Source organism: Sylvia atricapilla, chromosome 4 (genome assembly GCF_009819655.1).
Source record: "Sylvia atricapilla isolate bSylAtr1 chromosome 4, bSylAtr1.pri, whole genome shotgun sequence".
In the NCBI taxonomy this organism is placed as follows: Eukaryota; Metazoa; Chordata; class Aves; order Passeriformes; family Sylviidae; genus Sylvia; species Sylvia atricapilla.
In genome coordinates this window covers 57,406,292-57,418,714 of record NC_089143.1, presented here as the reverse complement: position 1 = coordinate 57,418,714, position 12,423 = coordinate 57,406,292, and the positions used below count along the sequence as shown (strand labels likewise).

General features: G+C 43.6%; 1 protein-coding gene across 1 annotated transcript; it reads right to left on the bottom strand.

Moving 5' to 3' along the window:
• Window positions 1-246: 246 nt before the first annotated feature.
• Window positions 247-11,634, bottom strand: ZNF330 (zinc finger protein 330). Its single transcript, XM_066317996.1, has 10 exons — window positions 11,555-11,634; window positions 8,691-8,820; window positions 8,408-8,427; window positions 8,215-8,285; window positions 6,629-6,708; window positions 5,223-5,349; window positions 4,381-4,485; window positions 2,495-2,541; window positions 1,311-1,428; window positions 247-969 (listed from the first exon to the last, which is right to left on the bottom strand). The coding sequence occupies exons 2-10, from the start codon at window positions 8,808-8,810 to the stop codon at window positions 695-697; spliced, it is 963 nt and encodes a 320-aa protein (XP_066174093.1). The 5' UTR covers window positions 8,811-8,820; window positions 11,555-11,634; the 3' UTR covers window positions 247-694.
• Between the last annotated feature and the right edge of the window lie 789 nt (window positions 11,635-12,423).

Sequence of the window (12,423 nt, the reverse complement as noted above, 5' to 3'; positions counted from 1 at the left end):
AGGATACCAATATTTTATTTCCAGAAAAGTTTTGATTATCTGGGGTATTCTTATAGTGACTATATATAGCCCCACCAATTAATATCCAATAATAAAAATACTGAAAAGGTGATGTGCAAATACACAGAGAACTACATTGATCTGCCATACTGACATAAACAAGGAAGTAATTTCAGTGTCAATTTACACTTTGTATACAACCTGCTTCCCAGCTCTTCAAGGGAGATCAGTATTTATGACAGTTCATTAGAGAATGCAGTTGACTTTTATTGTGCAGACCAAAAAAAATGCAGTCACCAACGCACCACTGCATTAACGTATGAAATCAGTAAACAAAATTACTGTAAAAAAACCCCCTTAATTTCTGATGGGCAAACAGAAGCAAGTTCTACAGCTTTCCCACATTCCTGTGTTGATAGGAGAAAATGGCATTGAACCATTGTACTCAGTAACTCAAGGACAAAACCTTTCTGTTGTTTAGGGAAACAAAAATATCCTGATTTTCTTCCCCAGTCCCAAACCCAACATCAGTTCATCTACAGGAAAAATGGCCCTTGGAGTTACTGCAGAAGTCCCACACTCTTTAACTCTGATATGTAAGTACCTGCTAGAGCTATCCTACTGGCATGTACACAACTCAGTGAAGCATTGCTTGGCTCCTTCCAAATGTTTTTAGCTTGCCAGCAGACTAAGCTTAATCTTCTGATTCCTCATAATGTGCATACCCACTAGCATAGGTCCTTCCTAAATTCAAATTGCTGAATACATCCGTGGCCTCAGAATCTGAATCCTTCCCTCGCTCATCATTGTCATCTTCATCATCATCCTCTGCTTCGTACTCATCCTCATCCTCACGGTCACCTGCATCCCCAGACTTGCAGGAGGAAAGGTTTTTCCAGTAGGCATCATAACCAGAAGCTCCATCTGCATCTTCCCCTCCAGTCTGTCGGCCAAACTTCAGAGAGCGTGCTGCAGGCAAAGGAAAATGATCATCTTCCCACCAATCCAACATTTCCTTTCTGTCTTTTTTTTCCACTGCTTGAAGAGTAGTTTAAGTGGCAATTGTTTTTCATTTTTTCCACAACTAAAATCTCAAACTAAACAGAAGATTCCACTTTCTTGGAATCAATTAGTGGTTAAGAATAAGACTGCTCAATTCCAGAACTCAGAAACACAAAGCTTTTCTCAAAACAAATGAAGCAAAACTGTGCAAAACAATTGAAAGCAACCAGGCTTTACTCAGTGCCCCTAGGCAGAAATTAGTCACTAATGGCACTTCTATGGCTTGTTAGCTAGAGAAACTGGCTTACTTGACATGCTCAGATCCTTTGTCTGCTGAGTTTCATGGCCACATTTAGGGCAAGGAGGCTTTTTCCCTTTTTCCTGCTTGAACACCTTACTTCGCACATGATCGTCACAGAAACAAGCCTGTGTGTTGAAGGGAGAATACAAAAGCCAAATGTTTTAATCACAGAAGCACATTCTTCAGCAAGAAGCAAGCAAAATTGTGTCTAACAGCAGCAGGGTTTTCTGGCTGGGATTCCAATTTAATGAGGTCTCTCTTGCAGTGGACATGGGGTCTGATCAATGTGGTCCCAGGGTTTCTGGGGAAGAGGCTGGACAGAAGTGCCAATAAACAAGCAGAGAAAGTAACATACTCCAGAGGGCTGAATTGCAGTGCTGCCCACAAGGAGCCTGGCAAACTTGAATTTGTGTTGACAAGCTTAAATAAACATGGCAACATGAGATGTATGCCAGAGCAAAACTATACAGGAGCCTGAAAGCAAGAATTAAGAGATGGGAAGTTCACACACCGAGCAGCAGGGTGCAGTGAAAATACCTGGAAAAAGGAACTATTTGGAATAGGCCATTGATGCCATGGGAGAGCGCAGGGAAAACATATGGAGGGTAAGAAGAGTAAGAGCAGACAATGAACCAGCACCTGCAGAAATCTGGGCAATGCTGATGATGAAGCAGGTGGAACTTTTTACACAAAATTACTTCTGAGTGTGTAAAACCATAAGCCCAATGTCAACAAATCAGCCTGTTCACATGGAAAACTGGATTAGCTGTGGAGATCATTCCTTTGGATGCAGCGATTTCTGGTCAGATAATCACTTGACTGTTTAAAAGAACAACTTTTTTAATTGTAGTTCCATGCTGGATCAAAGCAGATTCCAAAGCCTTGATTGTATTCACAACCAAGAATTTATTTTGTTGTCTTGATGTTTTTTTAAGCCCCAACAGGTTGCAGGCCCAACTTAAACTAAGAGGGCTGGGCAAAGATCACCTCACACTGTCTTGTGGTTAACAGGCAAGCACAGATAAACAACCTTTTGTCCCCCACAGGTCTGACCCCAGGCTACAGAAACTAATACAAAAGCATGAATTTCCTTTTAATCATGGAGAGGAAGTCATGGCAAGCCCTGTTACCAGCTTTGGAGGCCAAGGAGGAGCCTAAAATCGGCTCCTCTCAACTGCCCTTCCTCCTTACCTTACACCGCAGGCAGGAATGCTGCCCCAGCCTGTTACAGGAGACACCTGTTGGAGAAAAGCAGGATGACAAATTCAGCACCTGGAAACTGCAGACCTGTCATGTTTGTAAAACCTTGTAGAAGTATGCAATACCACAACTGAGGCATTTATTGTTAATTCCCTGACACAGCTGCGCTCAGGCAATGTGAATCAGTCATTTCACCCCATAGTACCATTTTCCTAGATTTTTTAAACTCTAAACCTTATTTTGACACAAAAAATGGCAAAAATGACAAAAACAAATGCAAGAGGGGAAACATGTTTAATTATTTCTTGAGCTTCCAAACTTTTAAAACCTGAAGTTTCAGAACCAATTTGGTGTTAAGGTTTAATACTGCTTTTCCTTTTCTCACAACATTTAAAAGAAGGTGTGCTAGAGAAGTGTAAGAACATTTTAAGCTTGCAAATTTCCAAACCTAGAAAAGTTGCTACATTCTGTATTTTCTCTCATATCCTCTGGAAATGTACTTGACTGCACAAAACTTCACAAGGAAGTCTCTCTGTGTTAAAGAACTGGAGCTGGCACACAAGCTGGAAAGAGCAGAATCAGTGCCCAAATTTTAACTTGCCTTGAGCTTCAAATTGTTATTATTCCACTAGAGGGAGTACAGTAAAGACAAACATTCAGGAATTGGCAGCAACACGAAGTTTGGTGAATAGTTACTCCTTGAGAAGCAGTAACATGTACTTAACCAGCTTCTGTGCAAGTACTCATTCCTTTCCTCCTTGCCTAACCCCTATGACAGCAGCTTTTGAATCTGAAGTGATAAATACCATGAGTTCTCCACATGAGCAGGACAGACATGGGATTTAGAGCTCTGACATGTGTTTAAAGATGGAACTGGAAATGCTAACGCATATATATTCACCATTTTTTGAATATATGCACTTCAAAAAAACCTCTCTCAGATAGGGATGGAAAGTAACAGTACCTTTGTCATAACTAAAATGGATTTACACTACCATTATATGACCACATTTGAAGTTTGTGCATTCTGCAAAAGTACAGGTTTTATAATCTTGCTGCCTCACTGACAAAAATCTTGTCTCTACCAAGTCTGCTCTGTGCCACAAAACACCAAACACAGGGAAAACCCTCAAAAACACTCTCTCTCTATTCAGGGTGTGATACCACATCTGTGAATTGACAGCTTCCAACAATCATTGAAAAACATACTTGTGGAACAGCTGTTGCTGCCTCAATATTGCTACACAGGAAGAAATTCTGGCAGAATACATCAAGGGAAGCTAAGCAAGGTTTAAAAAATAGCTAGGAACAAAAGTATGGGAGGTGAAAAGGAGATAAGAGATGTCTAAAGACACCAGTTAAAACACTGAAATCACAAATATTCTGGACCAGGAGAAATCAATTAGGACAAGAGATTAGTCAGTTCAAAGGAAAACAGCCTTATGATAAAGAGCACCTTGAATTTCTACAATAAGAACTGAAAATGTTGCAATAGTCAAAATACATGCATGCAAATTTTGGGAAGGACAAACAAATGCTTGTCTTGTGATGAACTAAATCATATTTTATGGTGGGTAGGCAAGAAATACTGCTAGAAATTTTTAATTATTTCAAATATGCATAGTCTTGGCTTCTTTCATTTTATTGTTGTTTTTGGTTTTTTTGTAACTTCCCTTGAAGATTCCCTGTTTCAGCCAGAGATGAGTAATGGGTGAGCAAAGTCAGGCATGGCCATCACATCCTCTTACAAATACCAATTTCAGTTTCTAAAAAAAAATCTACTCGGGAAAGGTGATGGAGAATATTCTGGAGCACAGAGGAAGCAAGTAGAGAGTCTGCTTGGCTGTGGTGAAAGGGACTGTGAATAACTAACTTACATTTAAATGTCTCTGCTTCCAAAACTTGGCAGCTGGCTTGATGTTCAAACTGATCATCTTCACAGAGGAAATCATGGCAAAAAGAGCAGGCAAAAATTCTGCCTCCTGAAAGATTTATCAAGGCAAAATAATCAACAATGGGCACAGGCATCAAGTCTTGCTCTGTAAACAATTTAGGCTGTAGTTTTGACTGAAGACCAGTTCTCCCTTCTGTCACAAATGCTTCAAGCTCCTAAATTAGATACTGCCATCCATTTTTACACTGAAAAACACCTCCTGTCCTACAATATGAGACAGCATAACTATAGAGGAGTATTACTTCTAGTACTTTTCTTCATTTTAGTTTGACCGTAGGACTAACTATTTTTCTTAAATCAGACGACAGTCTCATCCAGTCTTCTCCATTCAGCTCTGATACACACTTGAAATAAACACTTCAAAAGAATCCAGAAATGGAGACCAGTATGGTTTCCTAAGCAATTGGGAATCCAAATACCTGTGCTAGTGCAGAAGAATGAAGTAAGAATGGCAGAAGACTGTGCTGGAAATTTGATGCAGTGCTTAATTATGTGAATAATTAAGCTGATAGAACCATTATAATTTAGATTACATAATCATCCCTGAATCGAGCACTGTATGTTCTTGAGCAGGTAATTTACTTTCTCCACTGTATAATGACTACTTTTAAAACAGGGATGATCTTTGCTTTGAACAAACATACTGCAAGGACTAATCAGTGAAGACTGAAAAGGCTATGTTAAGAATACAGGTGCACTAAGTTAAGCCATGCAAGGAAAGAAGTGTAATTTATGTTTTCTTATTTTTAAACGTGAACAACCTACCGTGGTCCCAGACGCTTCTCTCACACTCGACGCATTCTGCATCTGCCAGAGGGCACATACAGGCGTGGGTGCTGAGACACTTCCTCCCGTGGCACACCCAGGCCTCGCAGAAATCACAGATTGCCCCCTGCAACCACAGCAAGGGATCACCTCAGCACTTCTGCCATACCAACAGAGACACTTACCCCATTGCCCTCAATGTAGCCTAGTATCCATTCTCTCCACGGGCTTGCTTTGCTTGAGTGAGAGTATTGAACCAAACCCGTGTTCTAAGCTGCCCCACAGTTCGCTTTTGTTTGTTACTCCTTTCTGCATGATGCAAAATAACTTGGTTATCCATCTCAATTCTGGGTTTTCTGCATTTCTTATCACACCTTTTGCATGTGGTAAATTGTGTCCTCCAGTTGAAACCTGAGATCCATAAACTACAACAATGCTCTGGCAAAAATGAAATTTCAAAGACTTGAAAAATGCCTCTAGACTCTTACAGCTGAAGCCACTTGTTTGGATTTTAAACTCTGCCATATTAGATCACAAGCTCTGCAGAGAGCAAAGATCAAACAACTCATTGGAAGTAAGTTAGACTCTTTAACTCTTTGATTAAATTGTAAGATTTCCATTTCAGCTATCCTTAACTGTAGCATTTAAGAAGGCTTTTCAGCCCATAGGTAGCTAATTACAGTGTGCATTACATGCACACAAAGCTAAGAAAACAACGATGAATCCAAACTGAGCTGGTGAGCAGTGATCCACTCTTGCATCACTGAATGCATGGGATGAGCTCAGGAAAGCCAGCATGGAAAGGCTGGCTGTGTTCCTGAGAACAGCTGACAGGCAGCAACAGCACAGAGGTTTACTCCATTTCATCTAGAAGCTGTGACAGGTCACACCTTGCTTACTAACTTGTCCTTCTAAGAACAAAACTTCAAAGGCCTGAATCTGTGATTATCTCTAATTAAGAGCCCAAAAGAGGGGTTTTGTTCATTAAAATTCTCCTCTAATGGAACAGATTTCTCACTGTGATGCTGATGATCTCTGCAGTACTAACAGCAACAAAAGTCTGCAAGTTTCTGCAGAATAATCCTACATTTTAATGAAAGCTGGGAATTATCTATGGGCCATGCAAGGGCCCAGTGCTCTTCATGCATGTACTTAGGGCCTGCCACCAACACAGACCCATTAGCATCCAGGACATGTGCTGGAGTTTGCAGGAGCTGAATCTAAAAATGAAAAATTTGGGGGTTTCAGTATAATGGAAAAATCAGTTTGTTACAGAAAAGCAAGGAAAAGCCAAACCTGGCATGGTACATGCTATCATTCCATAAATCTGTTTTATCATCTTTCCAGGGAGATTTGCACAGAATATCCTCATAGTTCAAAAAAAGGCTGTAATTTTGTATACATACCACCATAGCTAGTCCAGTACTGTACACACCAGCATGTTTTATAACACAGTCTGAAGACTTCATCATACATTTTGTTTTTCCTGTTTAAAATAAAAACACAAGGAGCCATATGAAAACTATGTAAAAGTAACATTTTTTAAAAAGTAGAATGCATGTTTATGTAAGAACAGCACTTCAACTAAATGCCTGTGCTTAGCCATAAATCTAGCTAAAAAAATGCAAAGATGTTTGCTGCATTCTGCAACCCACCTTCACATCTCCCTTGGGTTAAATTAATTATTGTCTGTTTCCAGTCAAATCTCCTGCCTCCTGAGATAACAGGACAATGTGTTGGTCGTGCTCTGTGTTTTGGGGCACTGGCAAAAATTTCAAATATCAGAACAAAGAACGAAACGAAGGCCAAAGTCCAGCAAGGAAACCTTCAAGAGTTGTTCTTAAAACCACTGCTAGCTCTGTCCCACCAAAAAAGTAAAGTTGGGCTGGGCAGTGAGAGGTGGTGGGGCATTACTGGGTGTGGAGCACTGGAACAGAGCTACCCTGCTCCCATCCCTCCCTGTCTCCTCCAAGATGCTGTTGGTTTATAGGCCCCAATGCTTGAATATGCATCAAACAGCTCTAATGGTCTTTCTTTGGAAAACCCTGGGTCTCAATACAGTATGGTTGTTGAGAGGAATGTTTTTCCTCTAGAAACATACTCCAGATTAAGATAAATGCAACACACCAATATGAGCCACAAGATAGAGAGCATGTTTTCAGTGCTTCACTGCATGGTGACAGAAAGGAGACTTCTGAAGGGTGACACATTGGCACTGCACACTAACAGCCTGGCTTCCAGAACTGCTCAGCATCTGCAGGTCACAACAAAGGCACTGAAAGCTGCGTGTCAGCAGCTCTGAGAGTCAAACTGCAAAACAGCCAAATTGCTTAATGACAAATTGGAAATCTGCAATGATGTGTTGAAATAGTGGAACAACAAAATTCACCTCAGTATGAAGTAAGGATCAACATCTCCTGCAAGCAAGCAGCTGTTTAAAAACAAAGGTCATTTTAGCCTGATTCAGAGCAGTTCTCTCACTAGGAGCCCTCCTCTTCTAATTTCAAAGCATCAGCCCTCAAGCCTACATAAATAACAAGAGTTACACGTTACATTACAACCCCATGCAAGGTGAATAACATCTTGTTGCTTTAATCGATATTGGACTGATCAGAAATTATATAATCCTTAAAAAAGCGGTATTTATTGGTGCCTTGCTTGCAGTCAGAGTACTTTTAGTATTGCTGCTGTCATGAAACAATGCTCCACATGGTCAATCTGTGGAAAGAGTCAGAATTCTCAAACCTGAAACAAAGCAAGACAAAATTTTCCAAAGAAGACAAGCCATGATCCAGGCTTGCAAACCTTTGGGGGTTGGAAGCATATATACTGATCAAAGAAAATCACTTCTCAAGGAGAATATTCACAGCAGATTCAAAAGAACCTGCTCCACATCACAGGTACTTTAGGATAAAGCTGACAGAGGTACTGAGAGTTTAACACCAGGAACAGGACTGAGGACAGCTTGTTTTCATTCATTATTTCTACTCACCACATTGTGCACAAATGGGCAATTTCTGAACAGAGTTACAGAAGTAGCAAAAAGCTCTATTCTTCTGTCGTCTAGGCACATGGAGGGGGAAAAAAAAGAAGAAAGTGTTAAGCTTTAAAAGAAAGCATTAAAAATACCTGTAAATTGGAAACAAATATTAAACTACTTGTTTTAGAAGGGAAAAAATTCTTACCTTTGGCACTTATCACATTCCTAAAGAGAAGAAATAAAACAGTGGTAATTATTTTCATTCTAGGTAAAATATATAAAATTTACAGACCTCCACAGGGAGTTACAGTTAGGATCCAAACCTTTTAATCAATATTCTGTCTGGTGTAAACGTAACCTTAAATATCAAGGAAGGACAGTAGGAAGAATGGCATTGCAGTGGCATTAATGCAGTCAAGGTATTTATCTCTGGGTTTACATAATTGAAAACTGGGTATTTTAACAGAGAATAGTTGAGGTTAATTTACCATTGAAGCATTACAAGGGTGTTTGGCCAAGTCTATGTTGGCTCGTGAAGCCCTGATCTGCTTCTCCCGTTCCCGACGGTTCTCGGCTTTCTTACGAGCACCAGTCTTTTTTTTAGGCATGTTTCACTGTCTGTGGGGGGAAAAACAGCAATGGAATGAATGCACACAAAACTATGGATGTAAATACAGGGATACACATGACACAGCCAGCACTAAACCTGGATCTTACAGCTCCTGCATTAACTGTACTTCATTCATTTCCTTGTCTGAAAGTTCCTTTTGAAATGTAAAATAAGGGACAATCCACGAGGAAGAGCCATGTGATGAGCCATAAAGAATCTTGTGATCTGGAAAACTTGGCTGTCCTGCACTTTGTGTTTAACTATCTTTGGAGTGTTTTGCCTTAAAAAAAAATTAAACCATTGCTATGTGTAGGTTTATTTGTGAAGGACTTCAGTTTTGGTTTGCCTTGCCTGTTTAATAAGCATCTGTAAGGACAGTTGCAGCACCAACAGGCAGTCAATTCTAGCAGCTTCAACTTGGAAGAAAAATTAGTATCTTCATTCAAAAGGTCTTATAAACTAAAGAATCCTAACTTTCCTGAACACAGAAATATATTGTCCTCACCAGATGCTAAAATTTGCTTTTGATAGCACACATAAATCAGTTTTCTTACCCTGTAGCATTTTGCACCGTGTTTAAATCGTATTAGTGTCATATTTTGTAGTCAAAATTATATTGCTGTGCTGCCTGCTGGCAACTGTCATTATTCTAGAGTGTGGCATTTCTGACACTAGGAGTCCAATATCAGGCTCCACACTAATTTTCAAACCACTCAAATGCTGATTTAACAATAGAATCTAATGGTTAGTATTTATACCTTGACTTCTTCAAATCCCCTCATAATGGACAGCAGCAAAATGACAAACTGTTTTCATGAAAAGCACTGCCCCAGCGCCTCACGAGGACAGAGATTATGAGAAATTTTAGATGGCACTTTTCAGAAAGTTGCGCTGAACTATGTAACAACAGAACTGCAATGTCAGGTCCCTTTAGCAAAGCTGTGGAGTGAATCCATGCTTTCAAACACCATGCAATAATAACATCCTATAGATCAATATTCTCATCACTCTTTCCCTCTGAGCTTTTGTTGTTTGCTGTCTTCATCCTGGGCTCAAATTTTTACAGAAATTTACTGGTTTTGTAATTTCTGGATAGAGCTTAACATTGTTATGATTCAAAAAATTATGACAGCATAAACCCTGTCTACCTTCAATTCCTTTCAAATCAGAGTATCACCTCCTTTGAACCCACTAATTAGTATTCAAATGCTTCTGCAGAGTGTTCTACCTCCACTTTTGGCCCACTGTCACCAAATTCTCAGGCAGGACAGCTCCAGTGGATTCTGTCTGTAGTCCACACCCGAGGGGTGTGTGGGAGAGAAAAGTGCATCAGGAGGACCTAAAATAAGAGGTTGTAGGTCCATGCCTGGCTCCCCCCTCCGCCCCAGAGGTTATTACTGTGCTGCCCTACAGAGCCCTGGAGCTCCTGCACAGTGGGGAGCATTCTGCACGAGGGGTGTTTCTCCATGTGAAGTTTCCTGCTCAGGGGTGAGATGCTGTGCCTGGGTCACAGCTCTGGGTGTGAGTGTGGCTCTGCAGCCTCAGGGCTGATGCTGTGGCACAAGGAAGCAGAGCTCAGGTATCAGGAGACTGTGTAGGAATGAGGTAACAGTTCAAAGCAAAGCCCCTAAAACATGTCACGTGAGTACTGGGTCCCCAGCTTCCACTCTGTAGATTTTCACCTTCTGCTGCTCTCCTGCTGCATTATTTGCTAAGGCAACCATGGGCAAAGACTACAGATTTCCCAGCACAGCTCCAAAGACTGCTGGTGGATTTTAACTGGTGGTTGTGCTATGTGAGATGCATTAACAATGCCGGGCACCTAAGTTCTGCTGTAGCCACGGCTTCTTGGGGAGGTCCCAAAGACACTCCTGACTGCACCAGCAGCTTCCTGGACCTTCTGTGCTGGGCAGGACAGTGCCTCATTCCCTGGTGGTGCCCTGCCCACCCTGCTGTCACAGACATGGAGAAGGAGCTGTTCACAAGGGACAGGGAGCTGCGGGGCCCTTGTCAGGCCACAGATACCAACACCCAGAGGAGGCTTTCTGTATTTCAAGGTTTCTTGTGCTTGACTATCAAACACCTTCCACTCTTTGCGTGTTCAAAATCTGTTTCACGCTCGTACAAAATTACAATTATATGTAAAAAAAACCCCAAACCCTATACTAACAGTAGTTCATATTTAAAAGGATAATGAACTGAACGCCTTAATAATGCAAAAACAATTTTCCAGGCACTGTGATACCATGACTTAGTCCACCTTTTGTTAGCAGGGTGGCTAACAGGTCCCTGCGGACCCGCAGCACCGGAGGCTGCTGTGCTGTAGGGGCCCAGGTGTGTGGGCTCTGCCCAGGTGCCGCTGCCCCATTCCCTGCTGCGGTCCCGCCGGACGAGATCCGCTCCGAGGCCGTGCTGAAGGGCCGGCAGACGCAGGGCTGCTGCTCGCGTGTGCACGCACACACCGCCGCGTTCAGCTTCCAGAGCTCTCCCTCATCTCCAGTATTCGGCCCCCAAAGCGTGCCGCATCCCGCTGCCACCCTGGACCGCCGCGCTCCGCCTTTCCCGGCACGGGGCAATGGCGCAGCCGGACACCGCCTGGCTTGCTCGGACACCTAAGCCGCAAGGGCCCGCAACCGAGACCCTCAGCGGCTCCAGCCCGGCCCCTCTGAGGCGCCGCTGCCCCTTCAGGCCCCTGGCCCGCCCCCCATTGCCATCCATTGCCATTCCCGTCCCCGCTCCCACCTGGCTCGGGCGGCCGCGCGGAAGCCGGAAACGGCGGTGCTCCGCGGTGCGCTGCCCGCCCGGCCCGCGCCGCCCGGCGGGAAGGTTCCGGGCGCCGCCCGGCGGGGAGGGTTCCGAGCGCCGCCCGGCGGGAAAGGCTCCCGAGAAAGGCTCCGAGCGCCGCCCGGCGGGAAGGTTCCGAGCTCCGAGCGCCGCCCGGCGGGGAGGGCTCCGAGCGCCGCCCGGCGGGGAGGGTTCCGAGCGCCGCCCGGCGGGAAGGTTCCGAGCTCCGAGCGCCGCCCGGCGGGAAAGGGCTCCGGGCGCCGCCCGGCGGGAAGGTTCCGAGCTCCGAGCGCCGCCCGGCGGGAAAGGGCTCCGAGCGCCGCCCGGCGGGGAGGGCTCCGAGCGCCCCGGGCCCCGTTCCCCTCACGGAGCGCGGGCCCGGCAGGGGCTTCCATCGGGGGCTGCTGCTGCTCGGGGCACGGCCCTGCCTCCGATCCCCTGCGCTTTAGGGGCAGGTGCCCCTCAGCCCTCACTTGTCGAGACCGAACTTTGGGCATAGTCATTGCAATTGTTAGTTGTGGTCGTAATGGACACACACCTGAAAAGTTATCTCTGAAACCTTTCCTCTTCGGCTTGAACTGTTCTTAAAATGAAGTGTTGATTAATCTAAATTGTAGGAATACAGTGTAGCTTAAAAAGGGAAATTATACCCGTGCTATAAAAAAACCCTGCACACAGGTCTGTCTCACCTGAGGTGATGTAAGTCACTGTCCCCGATGGATTTTGCCTAGAAAACCCTGACAGTCATTAGAAGATGTAGTGTATAGATATTTAATGGACGATGAGTGCATGGAGCACATTCAGTGGTCTTTCACCTAGAAAGATAC